This window comes from Amblyomma mixtum, chromosome 2, assembly GCF_055824585.1.
Source record: "Amblyomma mixtum isolate Tamu chromosome 2, ASM5582458v1, whole genome shotgun sequence".
In the NCBI taxonomy this organism is placed as follows: Eukaryota; Metazoa; Arthropoda; class Arachnida; order Ixodida; family Ixodidae; genus Amblyomma; species Amblyomma mixtum.
Genome location: NC_143013.1, coordinates 224,494,505 through 224,515,850, shown reverse-complemented (window position 1 = coordinate 224,515,850; position 21,346 = coordinate 224,494,505). Strand labels below are relative to the sequence as shown.

The window sequence follows — 21,346 nt, the reverse complement described above, 5'->3', positions numbered from 1 at the left end:
GTGACCAATCACAGAGGACCAGGCGGACGTGAAGTGGCCTAATTAAAATGGCAGCTTATGGAATACGGCCCCTGGAGTTATTTATTTTGATCTCTCAGTGGTGATGACGTTCTTGTAATTCAGATTCTTAAGCTGGCGACTCTCTCAAAGCACGAAAGAAAATGTTCGCTTCGGTGCCACAAGCAACAGACACTAAAAATTGCCCAAATATTTCTGGTTAGCTCCACTGGGTCTACGGAGGGGTAATAACATCCATTAGCGTTAAAATTAAAGCCATCCGCGATAGGAACCACACAAGCAGAAGTCCTTGAAGCGCACAAAGAGAAAGTTATTTATGAAGGCATTTTTTTTTTCAAATATCACAACATCACCCCCTAGGACTCAATATATGTGCAGATTCCTTCTTGGCACGCTTGTGGTTTTCTGTTGCTTGTTGCCAGAAACACACCTCACTGGTTTTTTTATAGCAGTCGTAACCACTTGGTGTCAACACAAGATAAGCTTTAAAAGCAAGCTTTTTGCTACACAACGAAAGGTTCGACCATTCCCATAAATGTGTTCATAACAGCAACTTACAATATTGCACAGTCCCTCACAACTAAAAGCCCTGTTCAGGAAGCTGTACTTTATTTGAGTGCGAAGACTACCGAGACGCCACACATGCAAGCAACGAAAAATTCGCCTACATCGCGGCCGACTTCCACAAAGCGTGCTTCGTCTAGCCTTAACAGTGCCTGTGTTCTTCCAGAATAGATAGATATGTACTTAAGGCCCTCTCCAAGCACAAGGCCTTCTACTCGCACTTACCCTTAACTCATGAGGAGTAGAGCCCGTAATCCTTGAATATCGGTATGAGTAGTGAGAGACCGCTGTATTCACGGCGGACGTAATGCCGTTCTTGCCGAACCTTCCTCAAAATATATATTTTCCGGAGCACTTCCGATTTTGTATCTACTTGAAAACTGTGAGCAGCTCTTACAGTGTTTCTGATGTTGCCAACAGTTATATTTCCACTTGGTATCTCCAGCGACAAAATAGTAAAATTTCATTTCTTCCCTGAACGGTAAATCAGTTATCATGCGTTCTGCGTCTGTTCTCACCTTCAGCCTCATTAAGAGCTACTGATTTAACGTGCCTTCCGAATCGGAAATGGAAATGGAGCTTTCATTATTTATGTCACCTTTGAATTTGAGCCGCCCATTCATCGTGAAATTCTGAATGCAGTAAAAAGCCGCTGCCTAAAGGTTCATTTTAGGGCATGCTTTTTCAAACCTGAACTGAGTAAATCCCTTTCGTTTTCAGAGCCTCCACTGCCGCAAGCTCGCAGCCATGCCAGGCCGTAGGCCGTATCGCCTCATCGTTGATGGCGTGGCTAGATGCCCTTGGTCTAATCCAGACATGATTAGGAAAAGTCTCACCTTCAGGGCTTCCAGCGGTGACGTCCTGCAGAGCACGTACCCAAGAAGCGGCTCTCACTGGCTCCAGTTCGTCACGCAGCTCATTGTGAACAGAGGCAATCCCATCAACACATACAACGAGTTCACGCGCAACTATCGCGCTCTGGAGTACACGGACTGGTCTGACTGGAAGCCAGATTTCCCGCTGAGGTTGTTTTTTACGCATCACCAACTTGAACTCGAGACCATGAACCCGGAAGCCAAGTATATATACATGGCTCGCAACCCTTGGGACGTGTGCGTCTCGCAATTCCACATAGTGACTGACGTCAGCGTCGCCCAATTCCTAGAAGGCACGTTCGAGGAGTTCTTTGAGGCCTTCATCGAAGGTGACGTGGGATACGGGGACTATTTTGATCACGTGGCGTCAGGGTACGCATTGAAAAACGAGCCAAACGTCTTTTTTCTCACGTACGAGGAACTCAAGAAAGACACGCGAAGCATTGTACTCAGACTGGCTCATTTTCTTGGCGAAAGCTACGGCCGCGCACTAGAAGAGGACGAGCAGGCGCTGCAGAAAGTTCTGGAATTGTGCAAGCCAGAAAATATGAGGAAAGTCGTGGTGTTCGACTTCCAAGGGGTCGACAGTGAGGAGTGGAATGTAGTGCTGACCAAAAAAACTCCGATAAGCAAGTCCGGCTACAAAGGAGACAAAACAAAGTACGCCGTTGTCCAAGGTGCCAAGATAGGAAGCTGGAAGGAATATTTCACGCCTGAACTACTGACTCGTCTAGAGCAGAAAATATTAGAGAAAGGAGAGAAGGCTTCTTTTATGCACCTGTGGAGTGACATTCGTGAAGAAGCGATTGCTCTCTCCCGGCGCCCAGGAAAGACTGCTGGACTGCTGTCCTCTTAAGGGAAGACTGCCCTCTTATCATTCAAGACTCTCGTATGATTTTGTAAGCCTATACTTCCATTCACAGGCCGCTAGTTACCTCTGCATATGTTGGAAAACTCAGAAATGCAACTTGAGGTGCGAAGCAGGCAGAAAGTCCAAAATATCAACAGTGAATGAAATCTCTTTTGTGACTGTTGATTCGCTGGCGTTGTCTGTTTGCCACCACCTTTTATACGCACCCTCAGCAGTGAAGGAACTGGCCATTTTGAACGTGCCTTGAGTAGATTTTTGAACGGAATGGCTTGACCTCTTGCTGCAGGCTATTTATCTTTTAACATTAGTGAAAATAAAAATACTACCCAGAAGCCAGCGAATCAAAAATTAATTTGCCTTCACTCGATAATAAAATGTACGGCTCAATTGCCAATTCATGTATTCTTGTGTTATCATTCTTAGGAAATCTCGAGCGAACGCTCCTAACTGGCGCCTGCGTTCAACCGGTTGGACGAACGTTTTTCACTCCATTAGACCAAAACTGTATTTCCCACCATTGGGCAATTGTAAGACAACACAGAAGCTACTGCGTAGCAGGCTTCGCGGCCACAAAACGGAATTGGCAGTACAAATATTGTAATCGCTCATACCTTATTTCTAGCGGAAAATATTATGAAGGAACTTTGTCCTCCGGTAGAAAACGTCGTATTTGCCTGCTTCCATCATCCTAATAATTCCAGTCTCCATATTGCAGAATACGACCCCAGTTAAAAGAAGTCGTGGCGCTTTCCTCTTATGCATATCTAGTGTTTTTTGCCCTCAGTTTGCAGTATACAAGATAACGCTTAGAAGCTAAGAACTCGGCAAGAGCCGGGGTATAATGCACGATCCCCGCTGTTCCTGTGCGCTGCTTCCTAGCTGAAACCCGAACATGCCGAATACATTTGCCGGGGCCACTAGATAACAGAGAGTCTCAGGTAAGTCCCTTACTCTCTAACTTAATCTGTGCTTGCTTATTTATTTATTTATTTATTTATTTATTTATTTATTTATTTATTTATTTATTTATTTATTCACAATACACCTAAGGGCACTCGTGCGAGGGTATTACATAGGGGGGAGGGGGGCGATACAAGCATAAAAGTATGGCACAGGCACTTGAAACAAAATACACGTAATAATGAATTAAAACTAGTAATGTACACAAATAACACAACAAATAACGAAGAATAAAATAGTCAGTAAATGCACATAATACAACAAAAGTACCAAATCTGTTAGTCCATGGTTTGCTTTAACGAATGCTGAAACCATTGTAGGTTAACCTCAGTAGCTATGTGTGATGGCAAGTTATTCCAATCTATTATAGTGTGAGGAATGAATGATTTCGCGTAGAGCAATGAACGCAGGAAAGACTGCAGGGTGTGGCAAAAAGAAGTCGTCGTGGAGGGTGGGATGGTGATACAGTTTGTGAAGTAAGGTTAGGCGAGCGAAATGGCGTCGACATGATAGCGATTCCAACTCGGCACGTTGTTTTAATGTTGTGACACTGGTGAAGCATGAATAATCTGAAAAGATGAAGCGAACAGCACGGTTTTGCAGGTATTCAAGGTTGTTCATGATGTAAGCTTGTAGAGGGTCCCATATGGCAGAAGCATACTCAACTTTCGGGCGGATTAGCGTGACGTGAGCACGTTTTTTTGAAGTGTGAAGGCACGTGTTTGAGATTACGCCTAAGAAGGCCGAGTGCGCAATTTGCTGATGCTAAGATTGTGTTAATATGGTAATGCCAAGTTAGGTCAGACTGAAAGTGAACTCCTAGGTAGCCCAGTTACCGGTTGGTAACTGGGCTCTGCGGAAACGTGCAAGACGTCTGATATAGATCGAAGCAAAATTGTTACACTGCGCTTCTCAGCGAACAATATGCTTTGCACACAAGTTCCGAGAGCAAACGAGCATGTGAAATTTTACCTCGCTCAGTCAAATTCCTCCCAAGCGCACAGAATCGAAAGCGTGCCAAGCTATGACAACGAACGGCTCGGCGACGCAAACAGTTAGACAGGCGGACGATCGCGCTTCGTTGCTCGTAGGTTTGCTCGTTTACTGATCTCTAAATTTCGCGCAAAACGTACTACCTGCGTCAGGGTAGGTGAAAAATAAAAGTGATCTTGCGGAGAAAAATGGTGCCTATACGAACAGTGGAGAAACAAAAACTTTCACAGTGCAGTAACATCCACCTTTTTTGAGATATAGAACTGCCAGAATTGCCGCTAAGGTCTAGTAGTAAATAGCCTGTGTTGAATATAGCGTGTCGTGCGGTTCGCAAATGCCTCGAGCCTCCTCTCAGGTTGGCCCTTTACGGAATGCCGGGCAAGAGCGTATGAAAAACACTTCATCGTTCCCGAGCTTGGTCTACTCCACGACATTGTTCGATTATAATATACATTTGAAGAACACTTGCTTTACGTAAAGCAATTATCTAAGGCAGACGATACATAGTACTTTGAAGAGAAAAAAACCCGCTGCTCGCGAAAGCAAAAGCCAACAATCATCACTTGCTCCAGAAGCGATCGATCTCAACGTCGCAATAAATAATTGGCCTTCATACGCGATGTAATGGAAATGACAGGGAAAATTTTCATAGACACATTGCGAATAAAAGACAAGTTCTGAAAACACTTCTGTTTGTTACCAGGTAGAAACCTGAAGCTGCTGCTACGCAGATCTAACAGCCTCCATGGCCACCTTCAGTTTCCCGCACTGCCATGACTGCTGAGATCTGCGCAGCTGGTTCTAAGCTCGGTGCCCTCTATTGCGGTGCCTTTTTGCGGTACTGCACTGCTAATCCCAACTCGCACAGCCCCTTTCCCAGGTGGTGACGCCTACATCACGCAGTGACGAACTGAGTACCAGTGCCTGGCAGCACAGAACAAGACCACGCGCCGGAGCTCATAAGCCGAGGCCAAACCCGTGCAATTCTACGAAGGCGAGCAGCGACACTTGTGTCCCGGCTCCCAGTTTGGGCGCTTTCCGTGAAAGATTCTAGTGGGTAACAGTAACATCAAACTAGCAGCACTGCCACCTAGGGCACAGACCGTTCAATGAGGATTCTTCCTCAAGAAGGAAACTAGCTGCGTTTGTGGCAGGTGACAGTTAATTCTTGATTGTTCGCCAGTAGTTGCTTGGGGAGGGCAACCTGAATCTCACAATCCCCACCGGTGGCTGCGCTTCAAACAGGCGCCTGCGGGGCAGTGGCACGTCGCTTGAAGCGCTGCACCACTGCGCCAGGATTGGTATCAGGATTCCCTGAGATCTACGAATCTGAAAGAGAGAGCGACCGTGTTTCTAAAGTAATACGCAAGGCGGACCCTAAGCCACTAAATGGACCCCTTAACGCTATTGAATTGGACCTTGAGGCCGGCTTAATGAGCCCCCCCACCCCCCGGTTTTATTGCGAAAGCATTACTGCTCACAGTTTGAGCCCTTCAGCGTGGCGCGGCGGTGGACACGTTTGACCTTTAGCGTGGCCTTAGACGTGACGTCATACTAGCTGCGAAAAACCAGGGCCTCAGCTCGGCTCGTCAGTGTAGAGCGGCGGTAGACACGGGGGGCGGTGAGCCTCTCGCTTCTCCCACTAGAGGCGCTGCGGTAGGAGTGACACGCCATCTGTGGAAGAAAAGGGCCCCAGCTCGGCTCGTCAGCGAAGAGCGGCGTTAGACACGGCGGGCGGTGAGCCTCTAGCTTCTCTCGCTAGGAGCGCTGCGGTCGGAGTGACGTCACACCAGTTGTATAAACAGAGCTCCAGCTCGAGCCTTCGGGCTACGGCCGTGTACCTGTTTTTTTCAGCCAGCGTCGGCTCCGCGGCGGACGCGGTTGTTGCGACGCGCATCTTTACTCTCTATTTTTCTCTTTCCTCTTATCTTTCAACTCTCTTCTATCTGCTCGTGGCACCGGTGGTAGCTCGGCTTGAGCCAGTTGGCAGGCCTGTGCTTTCCTTTTCATTTTTCTCTCAGTCGCAACCAACCAACCAACCGTCGACGCAGAGCGGCGGTAGACACGGCGGATGCGGGCTGAAGAAACGGATGAAGTTGCTTTCGCAATTTCCGGGCTTAACCAAGCTGAGCCTCTCCCAATTTTTTGCTACAGCGACCCACACAGCATAAATTTCGGTTATAAATATTGATGCGCACTGAAGATGTCTTATTGCTTTTTCCCAGTTCCTTAGCACTGCTCTAACCGAATCAACGAGACCGTTCGCTTTATAACCGGCGCGCTTCTTCTCGTGCTGCCGCGCACAATTGGCCGTGTTGCCGTGGGTCGTCAGCCGGTGTAAAGACACGCAACAACGTATATACTGCAGTTTTGAAAGTTTTTTTTTTAAATGTTCAGTGTAACCGCCATTATTTTCTTTCGGTGCGAGATATTTTTGAATGATATGTTGTGGTGTGGTTTGCCTGTTGTTGAACTGTGTAAGAGTGAGACCACAGACTTTCGGAAAGCAGTACCATAGGGGCAGTGGGTAGTGGCTTTGCACAATATCTGGTCGTGTGGCCAATATACGTAGTTAGCGGCATATCTCTTCAGATCGCTAAAGTAATCGGTAAATTCCCTAAGTTATTTTGTGATTTTTATTTTTATTCAAGAGGAACAAATGATATTATCGGATAAAAAGGTTTTTTTTTGTTTCGACGTAATATTGTGTGATTCTATTAGTGGTTCCTTTACTAAATACCTTGCAGGCAATTAACTATAACCTGATGTTCTGCAATTTATGAAATGCTTCACGTCCTCTTTCTAATGATTTAAGATAATGTTTGCATTCTTCCACGTTTCCGGCATACTCGAGGTCATAAGGCGTTGCGTATGCAGGGTGGAAACTTTTTCTAGCCCAATTTCCCTACCATCCTTCATCAGACGTAGAGGTACCTGACCCTCACAAACTACTTTACCCTTTTGCGTTGCTCCGAAGGGTTTGTTTACTTTCTTTTTAGTTACTGCCGTGATATCCAATTGCTCTACGCTACTGCCTCTCTCATTAACGTTCTGGTTACCTTGGCTACTGTATATATTTGAGTTGAACTTTTAAACGACATTAACTATCTTATCCACATCGCTGATAACTTTGCCCAGTTTTTCTCTTAGCGCATGTATTTGATATTACTTAGCGCGAGCTAAATTCCCGACAATAATGAGAAGCACAAAAAATTAGTGACGAATAACCTTATTGTTGCATAAGCGAAACATCAGAAGAAAGTTAGCAGCGCCAACTAAATTCAGCGCGCAGGACAAAAAATGACCTATAAAAGCTAATACGGAAGTGAAGCGACACAGATGAATAAGGAAAAAAATACACAGATTCACGTCAGGCCAAAGCCCCGCACACAGCCAAAGCACTCGCAAGCAACACCATCTGCGACGCACCACCGGAGGAATCTTGCTAACCGCAGGCGCTTAGGACGGCCAATAGAAGGAAAACAGGTGAGGGAAATATCATTTCCCGCCTCAATCTTTCTTGACATCTAATGTCAGTCTGTCTGAATACGAATAACGGTCTCATCACTCTACGCTTATTCCCGGCTTTCTTTCCCTGCCTTTCCTCGCAAAACTTTCATTCATTCATTCATTAATCGCTTAATTTCTATTGTCCTCTTTCTATTCACTTTAACTGCCATCTGTTGCAGCGGTTTTTTTTTCATATTCCCTTTTTTTATCATTGTCGCCGATCCACCACTTTTTTTCCCTCTGCAACAGCCCTCCCCCACCCCCACCTTGCCTCTTTATCTGATTTTGAATCCCCCATCGCTACCGATCCTTTTTCTAACACCATTGAGCCTTGCATTGCATTGTCCCTGTGCAAGCTGTTTGGCATCCGCAGCGACATGATTTATGGGTGCTTCAGGCATTCGCACATAAGCAACAGACCAGCTGTGCACAGTGCTTTGACCTGCCCTGAATATAGGATTTTTTACCTGTCTCTTCACTTTGGTATGCTATATTTTGTTATCATATTTTAGGCGCATTACTTTCATGTTTTTTTCGTGCATTTTGTTTCCTGTTATGTAGTTGTGTGCTTAGCTGGCGCTGTCAGTCAAAGGTTCTCCAGTGTTCCCCGGTCACAGCTGCTCTTTCTCTGCCCTACGCGTCTTTAAATAGCCCAGTTCTGATTTTAAATCTGAGCAACCGTAGAGTGCAAAGCCCATTTCTGCCGTTTGATGCTAAATATGTGGATTTTCATCGCCTAAACAGAAAACGACAGAAAATGTCATAAATATATAGAATGTAAACCACATGGCCATACATTTGCCAAATGAGGTCAAGTACCTCCAAGCAAGAAGTTAAATAACTGATTGCTCTATTAGCAAGTTTGTTTGCTTACTGAAAAATTTATAGCCAGAACCTTCGCTTGGATTCTCGTTGAGCTTTAGTTTACTTTTCGGATCACTGAAACGGCTCCCCAGGTGTATTCTAATTGCAGCTGAGGAGTGTGCGTCGGCGCAGGTGCCCCAAATCTAAAACATAGCACGCGATCTGTAAGCATCGCTTCCCAGCGCGCTCTAGCAGCGCAAGGTGCTTGCAGACAGCGAGGTCCCGGCGCACCCGTTCCGAAGCTTTTATGCTCGCTTTATAGCAGGCATTGGCGCAGCCAGGTTTCTTAAATCAGGTTTTATCGGCGGCGGTTTAAATGCTTCATCCTATGATTTATCAATGGCACTCATCGTGTCAAAAAACCTGGTCTCTGGCGATCAGCGCATAGCGCATCGTCTAAAATGGAACCAAATATACAATTCGTGCTCCAGTACCTACACGATTCCCACTTCGCTTCAAGGTTATTTTTCAACCATGAAGTCAAGGCCTCATACCCTTATTGTCGCCTTGTTAAACAATGCTAACAAGGTTAATACGCGCGTTTTAAACTGTAGCACACGCCAGCAAGTGCACACACATACACAGACACACACACATATAGGTTGAGTGAGGTAGGCACATCTCAAACACACATTTATTCTGGACGTTTTGACCAGGGTGCGGACTTCTTCAAGACTACAGTCGTATGGCGTAAAATTGACACTTTATACGCGTATATCGAAGAGGGCCACACGACCGAAAACGGCGATTTATTTCCGACGTTTCTGCCGGGGCCCGGCCTTCGTCTGGGAAGGCTGTATGCTCAGCTGTGTGCTTAGTTGCATTCTCAGACGAAGGCCGGTCCCCGGCCGAAATGTCGGCACTAAATCGCCATTTCCGTTCGTGTTCCAGACTGCTGTGGCAGTTTTGCACGTCATATCTCGTAAGTTTGCCATCGGCTTTAAATTGAAACACGGCTCACAGCGGCGGAGATTCTGTTCGACGACGCCGAGGACACTTGTTGCTACGCCGTTACCAAGTGATTCAGTTCTTTGTGGGCGCAAGCCAGCTTATTAGAGTTTCGTTTGGAAGCCCTTTGCGCTCTCTTCCTGCACGCGAGACTGCCGTCAGCCCTACGTGACAGTATCAAGCCTTAAACCCTTTTTAAACCCTTCTAAAATGCGCCGCCGCGGTGGCTCAGTGGCTATGGTGCTCGGCTGCTGACCCAAAAGACGCGGGTTCGATCCCGGCCGCGGCGGCTAGAATTTCTTTGGAGGAGAAATTCTAGAGGCCCGTGTACTGTGCGATGTCAGTGCACGTTAAAGAACCCCAGGTGGTCGAAATTTCCGGAACCCTTCACTACGGCGTCTCTCATAGCCTTAGTCGTTTTGGGACGTTAAACCCCACAAAACCAAACCAACCTTTTTAAATGACCGCCCAGTAGCCGGTTGACAATAGCAAATGCTTCTCAGTATTTTCACGGAGTAAGCACAGCACGCAGCTCATCCTTCTGCAAGGTTGGAGTCTGAGCACGATAAAAAGAAGGTCTGTGGTGTCTAATGGCTAGTAGATAGGCGCTGCCTTTTTTTTACAGAATCGGTGGGTCAAATCCGTATCATGAAGATCTTCAAGCATAGGACTTTCGTTGTTTGCTATGTCAAGGCTGTTTGCTATGTCAAGGTGTAGCCCTAAGTACAGAATGGCTGAAAACACTGCATTATAGGAAATAATAGACAAGTCTGTGCTTGAGCAGCAAACATCTGATAGTACCGAGCCCATAACCACTACTAACATCCCACGTGCAGCTTCCGGACGCCAAACTGAAGCATCACATAACCACAAGGACACGGAATTGCCTAATATAAGGTTTATTGAAACACAAACAATTCCTGAACCAAACGAATGAACCGAATACAATATTTGCAACAAACTAACCGTAACGGGAGAGACGACCATCGAAGGTGCTCACGATTAAAACAGCAAACACGCATCCGAGCACGAGGATTCACTCATATCCATACATTCTCATCATAACCGTTGCCACAACTCTTTTCCTTTAGCATTTCACCCTGCGCGAGCAGCAGACGAGCTTTATTGATTTGTCACAGTCGTTGTCGCAGATGTTGTTCGCTTATCCTTGACGACATATTTGTACTGCAGACACATATAGCAAGACTGCCGCTCAGCCTTGTCCTGTCGGCCTTTGTTCACTTCCAGATAAGGGTTATTGATAGCCTAGACTACAAGACGTTATATGGGACCTGTTTGTGGACCTAAGACGCACTTGGCTGCGCTGTGGCTGCAATCCGTGGACAGCGCCTCTACTTCCCAGGCAGACAAGTGGATATGCTCTGTTCGCATTCGCGGCGACATTTCAAGGACGGTTCGTCCAAAAGTTTTTCTTATTGTTTATACGTAATTGCTGATATTCTGTTTTAGGTGCCATGACCACTTTTTAGGCGCTCTTTTTTATCTCTATTTAGCTGAGCATGATCAAATTATTCCGCGGTGCACCAGTTAAAATTTAATTTTAATAATCAATTTAGAGAGACCTGTTATTCAAAGCTAATCAAAATGGAGCACCTATAGCGTAATGTACGACGCAGACGCAGATCTTAGAAATACACACCTACTTTTCGTAAAGGTGTACTGGGCGTTGTCAGTGCATATTAACAAAACCCAGACGGCCGAAATTATCCGCAACCTTCCACCACGACGTCCCTATAGCCTGAGTTCCTTTCTAGTTCCCTTAACTGAATTTTCGTGAAACCAGATTTTACAAAGGCGTCTTACATTGCTCAGCGCCGCTTGTGAGTCATTTTCTAAAGTCAACTGTGGACAGCCATCACTCTATTTGCTCGCTCTCGCACTGCGCTATTGCTGCGAACGAAACCGTAATAAAGATCAGAACAGCTATTTTCGGATTGTGCGTACGTAAAAGCTGCAAAGCAGTGCACGATCAGTTTTGAAGTGCACGTAGCGGAGCTTAGCCCTCATCCCATTGACAGTTGCATAAAAATTATTCGCCTTTGAGCCGCCGCAGTGGCTCAGTGGTTACGGCACTTGACTACTGACCCGAAAGTCGCGGGTTCGATCCCAGCCGCTTCGGTCGGATTTCGATGGAGACGAAATGCTAGAGGCCAGTGTGTGCTATGCGAAGTATGTGCACGTTAAAGATACCCAGGTGGAGGTAGTTAACCGCAGCCCTGTACTACGGCGCTCCTAATAGCCTGACTCGCTTTCGGACAAAGCCTCATGAAAACCCAACTTTCGTGACATCTGCTGGAAGTACGCATGCTGGTCAGGTCGTTTTGGGGGGCAAAATAATACTTATTGCACAGTGGACCTATTCGTACGAGCGAGAAGAGCAAAGCGAAGAGATAGTGAAAGCAAAATACGCTAAAAAAAATAGCAGCTAAGGATCCCGGGTAACCCCTCCAACAGCGACCTTTACGGAGCTCTCGTTATCAAGTACATTGCAAGTAGTAAATATCAGTGGCCCTGTTCTCTGCAGTCATCAGCCCGCCTGTCTAGAGCGCCCGAATGCCGCCCTATCAAAAAAGGAAAGTTTCCGGCAAGTACTCGGTTCTACAGATATTGCTGGCGCCAGAGTGTAGGCGCGTAGGCATACCATTTGCCAAGTCAGATGCACTATACCAGTCACAGAGCAGCTGAACCAAGGTTTCGTTTTTCGTTTTGTTCCGCGGCACACCGTTACAGCTCTCAAGACCAGCGTGCTGACGACTGTAAAGAGAGTGTCCCTAACGACCAAATCAGCAAAGTGACCAATTGTTCGGTGTTTTTTCATGAAAAGGTTATTAAATCGCATGCCACACCGTGGTCGTTATCACTCAGAAAAACCAATTCCATGTACACGCTGAGCGAAACCTGTCTCTCAATAATCCATGTCCAATACTTTGTGATGCAAAACTATCGATAGTACTATCGATACTTTCGATAGTTAAGGCACTATCGAACTATCGATGGTAAAAAACACTATGGACAGTACTATCAACAGCGCGCTATCGATAGTACTATCGATAGTTAGTACTTTCGGTAGTAGCATCGATAATACTATCGATAGTACTTTCGATAGTTCTATTGATAGTACTTTCGATAGACGTATGGATCCTACTTGTTATATATCGTACTATCTATTCTATAAAATCAACCACGTGTACCAACTGCACCCTAAACTTGGTTTCCCGAGTGTGTGGTATGCAGGTGATGGTATGAGTAACAAACAGTACTCGCCCGTTTTCGCGGCCTACGCGTCACCGAGCTCTGCAGACGTTCCGTACGCAAAAGTTACTGGATAAAATGTTAGCGTGCGAATGTCCTAGTTGCGAAGCATGTGTACGAAAAGCATTTCTGCAGCGGTTACGTCAACAAGACGACGTCTGCAGTGCACGATAGTGCCGTGTAAGCCAGCACAACTTGTGCTCTTTGTTCTTTCATTGGATGCAGTTCCAGGTATTTTTCCGAACTTTCCCAGTGCTTGTTCTTTCATCGGATGCAACTCCAGGTATTTTTCCGAAATGTACCAGTGCCTCCACTGCGGCATCCCTCACTGCTTGAGTCTGTTTGGGACGTTAAGCCTCATGAGGCCGTGTAACCGATAAGGTATCGCAAATGTTTTGGTTATATCGCTGGTCAAAATTGCATATCATTATTGTTACTACCAATACTCTTACGATCGACATTTTCGCTATCGATAGCGTCGCTATCGATAGCGGTACTATCGCTAGTAATACTATCGATAGCAACACTATCGATAGTAATACTATCGATGATACTATCGATAATCTATCGATAGTAGCACTATCGATAGTTTTTTACACTATCGATAGCTTCAAAAATACAATCGATAGTCAATTTTCCGATAGTTTTGCATCACTACCATCATTCCAAAAAAAAACCATTGATCAGTCCAAAAACACCTGTAGTGCTCGCATTTTTCCGTTGAAAACGTTATTTACAACCCCTCTTTACAAGATCGTTTAAGGTTCCTCGAAAACGCAAAAAAAAAGTAGTGGGCTCCTAATGATCCCTAGTTATTTGTAAATCGGATGTTCACTGATTCTAACAAGGAGTGGTTATTTTGCGCCGATAAGGATCGACAACGGCAAAACAAAACGTTTTGCGGCGTTTTGGGGAAGCTCGTAATTTCGTTCGTGAAGCACTAGACTCTAATTCAGCACTGCAACCTTTGTGCTTTTTTGCTGTTTATATTTATGCGAATGAATATTTCTGCTAAAGGCGAATGAAGTTTGTTTGCGAATCTAACGCTTACAGCAATCTTCACTAAAAGAGATAGTTGTGATGTTCCTACCCTCCCTCTTCTTGGTGTTGAGAGCTGAATAATTTCAAAGATAATGTCAAAGATGGTTCGAGATGGATAAAAGTCAACCGCGAAGATGTTCTGAATCTTAATTCAGAACATCTTCCCGGTTCGAGTTGTTCAGTGACATTACTCGAAGACAACTTGGGAAAAGCTTGAGTAATTATTTACACGTAAAAGATAAGACAGAGCAGAACCGCAAGAAAACTATTTCCAGAAAACTTGCGAGGCCTGATGAAATCAGCCTCTGGTCGCTCAAGAACAGCCTCTTTTATCCCCTATTTCGCCCCCCTGAGTGGGGTCACCAACGAATTGGATAACTTCCCACACACTCTTTCAATCAAAGGTTGAGGAAAGAACGACACAACAGTGAAAGATATGGGGGAAAATATGTCTTTTTCATCCAATACTACACAAGAAATATCACTCTCTGCTAGCTTGCCGAACATCGTCGCTTTCCCACGCTTCAGCACATGCACAGACTCTCAAATTACAAGCATAGAACATACAAAACTTCGTAGAAAACCCATCGCCGAGGCACACTGCTTCATCCTTTTGTGATCGCTGAAAACCCCCGGAGACGCTCGTATGCGCAGTCGACAGACGAACACAGCCTGTTCGACAAAGCGTGCCTCCCATGTCTTACTACCTTTGCGCCTCATTTCAGAGTGCACAAAAAAGCGGTCATTGTCACCTGCGAAGCGGTCGCGGAATCCGACTTGTTGGTCCAGGAACGCCGCAAAGGCATCTGCATCCAGCGGGAAATAAGGGACATAGAGGAGGGACGATTCGTCGCCTCCCGCGCGCGGCAACGCTTACAGTTGGGACATTAACAAAGAATGCCCTCTTTTCGAGTTTCGTGGAATACTCCAGCGTTTCAATACATCGCAAAGCACACTGACCAACATTCTCTTCAGTAGCGTCTTTGACTCGTCTCCTTGTCCTGCTGTCAAATTTGACACACGCATAACACGGCACAAAAACGTGTGGCGCTCCGTTCGTTCGTCCGTCCATCTGATAGTCGACGGGGCTCGGGAAAAACCATCCCCAAACACACCTACCCTCCAAGGCTGCTGCATAAGAGCTTGGTTTGAAACACACATTCACACAGCGCTCGCTGCACCCCTAAGCGGGATTCCTCTACTGACGCGCGTGACAGTGATATTAGTTGAAGCGTCAGTGGACAGTAACGCATAACATATACTACTGCAGTAGTATGATTTCGAAACAACATAAATTTAACAATCATAATTTTACTCCAGATATAAACAGGCATATTTTGAGATGCTTTGTAATTATGAACCCCAGCACGCTACCAGCGAGGATGATTGCCACTATTAAACAGGAAGCCAACGCCTTACTGGAAAGGTAGCCGCCCGTGTAAAAAATTCTAGCAGACCAGCCCCCGCCACGCCTTTGGGAAATTCACGCCCCATGGAGTTTTATGTGCGCATAAGGCTTCTGCGCCAGGCGCAGACTTGTAAGGATCTCGAATATTAAGTAGCCAAAAATTCATACAAACTCTATGAACAAATTTGACAGCGCGAAAGAACTTTATCTTAATCTAGTCGCGTTTTCATTTCACCTACAGAAACAAGGCCCCATATCTAGACGGTTGCCACCTCTGGTGGTTCAAACTACACTGTAAAGTGGCGTTACTCTAGACCTTGGCAAAGTTTCCTGCATGAGAGGCAATGAGGCAAAATTTCCCGCGACCGGTGACTTAGTGAAAAGAAGAAAGGTATTAGCAAGAGCCGCGCATTTCTTTCCGTACTGACGCCTTTAGGCGCACTGCATCGCAATAGCAAAGCTGGAGTTAGCCTGCGCGACGAAAGCACCGAGCGGCCGTGCAATAGCGGCCCTTTCCACCGCGGCAGCATAGTATCGGTACGTGGCCCATCGAAGCGCATCGAAGCTTTGACAGGTTAGTGGTTTGTGAGGCTAATATCCCAGCTCTACCACTGTGGGCAAAAGTAAGACCCCTCCTCCAAGTTCCGACTTCTGCCACTCTGAGTAGGGGCGCCACCTAACAAAGCTTGTCCGGTGTCGAAACGAGCCCACTGTGTTGGTTTCCACACCAAAAGTGTTTGTTCAGGTGGCACCTGCCCGCGTGGCACGGGCCGGGACATGAGGGGGGGGGGACTCTACTTTTGACCCCCCCCCCCCCCGTTATGTACAGTCTGGGCAACACCCTACTGAAGGGTTCCGGATGAATCACAATGCTGTAAATACGCTATCTACATAACTAAGATCCTACGGCAATAGCGGCTCGGCATGTACGGCAACGATAGTAACAGCAATGCGCAACTGTATTCTCCACACCAGCTGCACGCCCGGGCTAAAGTCTCTAATTTCAGCCTCCTGGGATTCATTACCCTATACCGGTATCTAAACTATGTTTTCCTATTTGGCCAAAATGGACTTGCGGCTACATCCCACTTGCGACTTTGGGTTCCCAGCTTTCCAGCACAAGCCACTGAAACACCGCTCCAAGACAAAGGGGAAAAAATGGCTCGGGTTCAACGGGGCTTGAACCCAGCTATACGAGCGAAAGCTCTGTTAAGCATGGTCTCCACTGCCTCAAATCAAATGTGAAGGTCAAGTCCAAAGGTCAAGGTCAGATACCCAATGGTCATAGTCATATGATAACATGGTCATACTACCATAGCTTGGGACATATCATTACGCAGTAAAGTTCGGAGTGACCCTGTGAGGCATTAGGGGTGATTTCCTTAGCCACATATTAATAGGAGGTTGTACCACGACCACTAGAACTCTCGCTCTAGAAAGAAACAGAATAGTGTAACCAGCACACACGGCGAACGCAAATGCAGCGAGCTCAGCAAGTACATAAGAAGCCACAAAAAAAAAATAACGCCCATAGGTGCCACAGCTTCCTTGGAAGGTATACACTTAAGTTCACTTTTAACTTCATATACCTTGTGGTATTCACTTTTGACACAAAAATGGGCTTGACGAGAACAGCATGCGTTTGCGTCGTTTGCTTAATGCCCCTCTTATCAGCTCCCCTATTCAAAACCACGAGCTTGGGAGGAAAGCGTTTCGTTCACGCGGGCATTCAAGCGCAAGCGAGAAAGAACTAGAGCGCACGTACAGCCGATGTGCGGGCACACAGAAGTAAGCAAGACAGCTAGTCGGCCTGCCCGATAAATTACGTAGAGCCGCTCGGAGAGAGCGCTGTCGACTGGCGTCCGCAGCGCCCTCTGTCCCTTGCCTCCCCTATTGCAGGGCTTGGTCCTCTTTCCCGTCAGCTTTCGTGACGGGAATCATGGTGCGAGACAGAGCCTGATTTTGATGCTATCGCATGTTCTACTCCCTATAATAATTTCACAGTGGGATTTCTGGGTGCTTATATTAAGAAGGTACTGCCAGGCGGAATTGAAACGTTAAGAATGTTGCGTGTTATTGATGAAGTGCCTGGTTCAACAGCTGCGTGATGCATACTGAAGCATATTGATGATTATACGTTTTGTATGCTCCTTTGCATAAAACGAGGTTAATTCTTGGTTCCGCTCCTTCTAATCAGATCTTCGCCCTTCGCGTTGTTTTGCTTTAAGGCGGTGCCTTCGGATTGAATAATGCGGAGTGTAAACTCCCTCTCAATAATTTTTTTTTTCTGTCATCGCAGAAATAGCAGTCTAGTAAACTGGGCCGCTCGTACTGGAAATCGCGTGCGCACATTGTACCGATGCATATTTAGTTCTACCTACGAAAATTTGAGTCCATGAGCTGTGAGAGTTAAAAGGCAAATGAGCTCGTTGCCGATGCAGCGTGTCAGCCGGCTGTCCGTCCTGCTATATTTCTTTTATTGCAATGGCAGTACATATCGACTAAGCATACAGAAACTCGGGTGCAAAACATAAGAGTATGGTTCAATTTCAGGACGTCAACCCCCTGGGACTTTGCGACGATGTCAGGCCGAAGACCCTACCGCCAAGTCATTGGCGGTGTGCCGAGATGCCCTTGGGTGAAGCCTGAAATCTTCAGAAAGAGTCTGTCATTCCGCGCCGCTGACAGCGATGTCGTGCAACATACGTACCCCAAAAGTGGGTCGCATTGGATACAATACATAACGCAGTTGATCATCAATGGTGGTCAGCGAATTAGCAACTACAGTGAATTCACGCGCAACTTTCGCGCGATCGAATACATGGACTGCACCAACTGGAACTCAGAACTCCCCGTGAGGCTCTTCGCCACGCATCAGCCACTTCAACGGGAGACCATGAACACAGCGGCTAAATACATATGCATGGCTCGCAACCCGTGGGACGTCTGCGTATCGCAGTACCACATGATTACAGAACTCACTATCAGCCAGTTTCAAGACGGCAGCTTCGAAGAGTTCTTCGATCCTTTCATCGAATGTGATCTCGGTTACGGGGACTACTTCGAACACGTTGTGTCAGGATACGCCTTGAAGAGTGAGTCAAACGTCTTCTTTATAACGTATGAAGAGCTTCAAAAGAACAACAGGGACGTGGTACTCAGACTGAGTTACTTCCTTGGCGAGGGTTATGGCCAGGCATTGGAAAGTAATCAAATGCTTCAGAATATAATGGAATGGTCGAAAGCAGAACACATGAGAAAGGTCGTCGTACTCGACTTAGAGGGAAACCAGGTTCCTGAATGGGATGATCTGTTCAAGCGAAACATCTTGCAGAGCAAATATGGTGTCGACGCAGACAAGAGCAAATACGCATTGGTGAAAGAAGCCAAGGTAGGCAGCTGGAAGGATTACTTCACACCTGAGCTGCTGAGTCGTTTCGAAAAGAAAATACAAGCAGAATGTGCGAAGGCCTCGTTCATGGACCTCTGGGAGGACATACGAGCAGAGACGATAGCGTTGTCCTGAGTCTCGAACGAGGACCGGACCATAGTTTCTCCCTATAGCCGAAAAGCGAGGTAGATAGTGATGGCCAATAAACGGCAAAGCGAAACTCTTCATTTGATTACACGGAAATGAACTGGATTAGTAGCATGTAGTTATGATGAGGATGAATACTCAGATATCAGTTCTTTGAATGATAACCTGAAGAGAGCTGGTTTAGCATTACGAAAAGCTTATTGACTTATCGCCGGGACAGTTATTTTCATATGTTTGAAGCTCACCTCAGATGAAATCGCAACAGCCGCCAAACAGATGTCTTCTGCTCCTCTTTTATGTTCCACTGGCTAAGAGCTGGACAGTCGCATATATTGTCATGTCTTTAACGTCAAGCATCTTGATGGTCTGGTTCTTGTGACAAGCAAAGCAGGCTGTCTGTATATTTGTAATGTGCTGAGAATAAAAAGAAAAGAACTTCAGATCCCATCCATACGTTCTTTCATCATTTTGTTTTATTTGGGATGCTTGCCATTAGGCATGTTAGGTGTTTTTTTAAGACCAGCACATAGGAGGTTGAAAATGAATGGCCTTTGGCCGGCCTAGCCCCGGCGGGGGTGCAGACAAAAATTATGTTTGCAAAACGGGCATTCGGCCAATTTTGCCTCCCACCATCCTGCCCCATTTCCTTTTGGCAACTACTTCAACAGTTCAGCCAAAAATATTTTGTGTGCTTTCTTTCAAACCCACAGCATTTGGGGCCACTCTTTTGCCCAATGCGCGCGCTTCGCGACAGTATAAACTAGGTGCAAAGCATTGCCCGTCGATTTGGGCACTCCTCCGTTTCTATCACTGGTACCATCGTGTATATAATTACATAAAAAAAACCTCGGGGAACCTTGCCGAGGGCGTTTAAATCCAAAGCACGTTAAACACCTTCACGGTGTACCAAGAGAACACCACTGTTTAAGTTATTTACGTTACATTTTCCGTGCAAAAAGAAAGCATGTGCCAAACACAGTGACATTGTTTTTAATATCTGTTTAACTTCTCACAACTGTTGAATATTTATTAATTCTAATGCAGTCCTAATATGAAACAAAACGGAATCAGTGCACAATTGCTTCTTACGATTCAAATGAACTGACTGCTCGGACACTCGGAGACCGCCGCCTTATGCCAGATAGTCACATCAAGGTGCCGACGTCTGGCATCCTGTTCACAATGCGAAGTTCGTCCCCAAAGATACACATCGCATGCTAAAAGACATCACAGTGTCCCTCCCACTGCTCCCTAATTCCTCCAGTATTCCACTATGAAGTCGCATGCGCCAGAAGGGGATTCGATGGCCATAACAGGGCAGAAAATCATCACAAAAACACATGTACAGAACGTCTCTTGTGACTGCTTACATCACGTTTAAAGATTCATTCAATTTTGCTTCTCCAAGGAAACTTGAGTGCACCGATCAAGCTTGTTCAGCGATGCCAAAAGAATGAGAAAGTTTTCTATAAAGCAAGGACAGTAGCCTACCAACTTTAAAATGTGCTGAAGGTTGTTATATCGTTTGGAGGAAACGTTTTTGTCAATAGCGTCTACTCAAGATAAAACTGCAGGCAGTATGTTTTCGGGGAACCGTTGCGACAGGAGCAGCATCTAAGGTTTTGCGAAGGTGAACTTTGAACTGTAGTTCTATAGCACTTAATCATTTAAGGACATGAAGGGGGCTATCTTTCTACCAATCGCGTTTTCTTCCCAGACGAATATAATATTGATGCAACAGAGCACACTCTTCCAGTTTTCCATCAATATCTTTACAAAGTGACAGGAAATTAGGTGCGACAATACGACGGACTTTTCAATTAAAGTAAACCGTCAGGCGTGTTTGCTAGATCGCAACCCCCAGCAGAAAGTTCAGTTTGAAGATCCGCAACCGCTAACAGTGGTTTGGAGGCCGACTAATTTCATCGCCGAAGAGGAAAGGCGCCGGCGACGGGAGCTTCTTTGCTTCGCACGTATCCGTGGACACAATTATTCTTACTCCTACGCACATGAATGAAATCGACTGCGACATCTTCACGACACCGACGCAACTCCTCGCGGTGTCAGTGGTAGGTGCCGCAGCTTGGCTTCAACTAGTGTCATGGACGAGCTACTTTGATGTGCTACGCGAGGTTCTTAATGAGCTCCTTTGAAGAGCTCGGCGAGCAGAGCCTTTAGGTCGCCAACGATGGAGTCTGGGTAAGTAATTAAGCGGCCGATTAATTAAGCAAAGAATGTGCCTTTCCTTACCTCATTAGATGGCAGGCTGCCCGAGGCCACTGTGCCAGTGTCTTCCTTACGAAAATAACAGGCCACCTCTACGTCGTCTCCCGGGTTAGTTGTTCAGGGTAATAGCTTGTGTGCATAACGTGTATAAATGGCTCTGCAGAAAGTGCTAACTCGCGACCAACCATTGACCGTACGGGAGAGGCATCTGAGAAGAAAAGTATTATTAATGTCTTCGATCAGCGAGGCATAAGCGT

General features: G+C 46.1%; 2 protein-coding genes across 2 annotated transcripts; both read left to right on the top strand.

Moving 5' to 3' along the window:
• The first annotated feature begins 1,326 nt into the window (after nt 1-1,326).
• Nucleotides 1,327-2,313, top strand: LOC149362762 (amine sulfotransferase-like). Its single transcript, XM_089568375.1, has one exon. The coding sequence runs from the start codon at nt 1,330-1,332 to the stop codon at nt 2,311-2,313; it is 984 nt and encodes a 327-aa protein (XP_089424501.1). The 5' UTR covers nt 1,327-1,329.
• Nucleotides 2,314-17,692: 15,379 nt separating this feature from the next.
• On the top strand, nt 17,693-18,851 carry LOC149362761 (sulfotransferase ssu-1-like). The gene has a single exon (XM_089569808.1). The coding sequence runs from the start codon at nt 17,907-17,909 to the stop codon at nt 18,849-18,851; it is 945 nt and encodes a 314-aa protein (XP_089425934.1). The 5' UTR covers nt 17,693-17,906.
• Nucleotides 18,852-21,346: the final 2,495 nt, after the last annotated feature.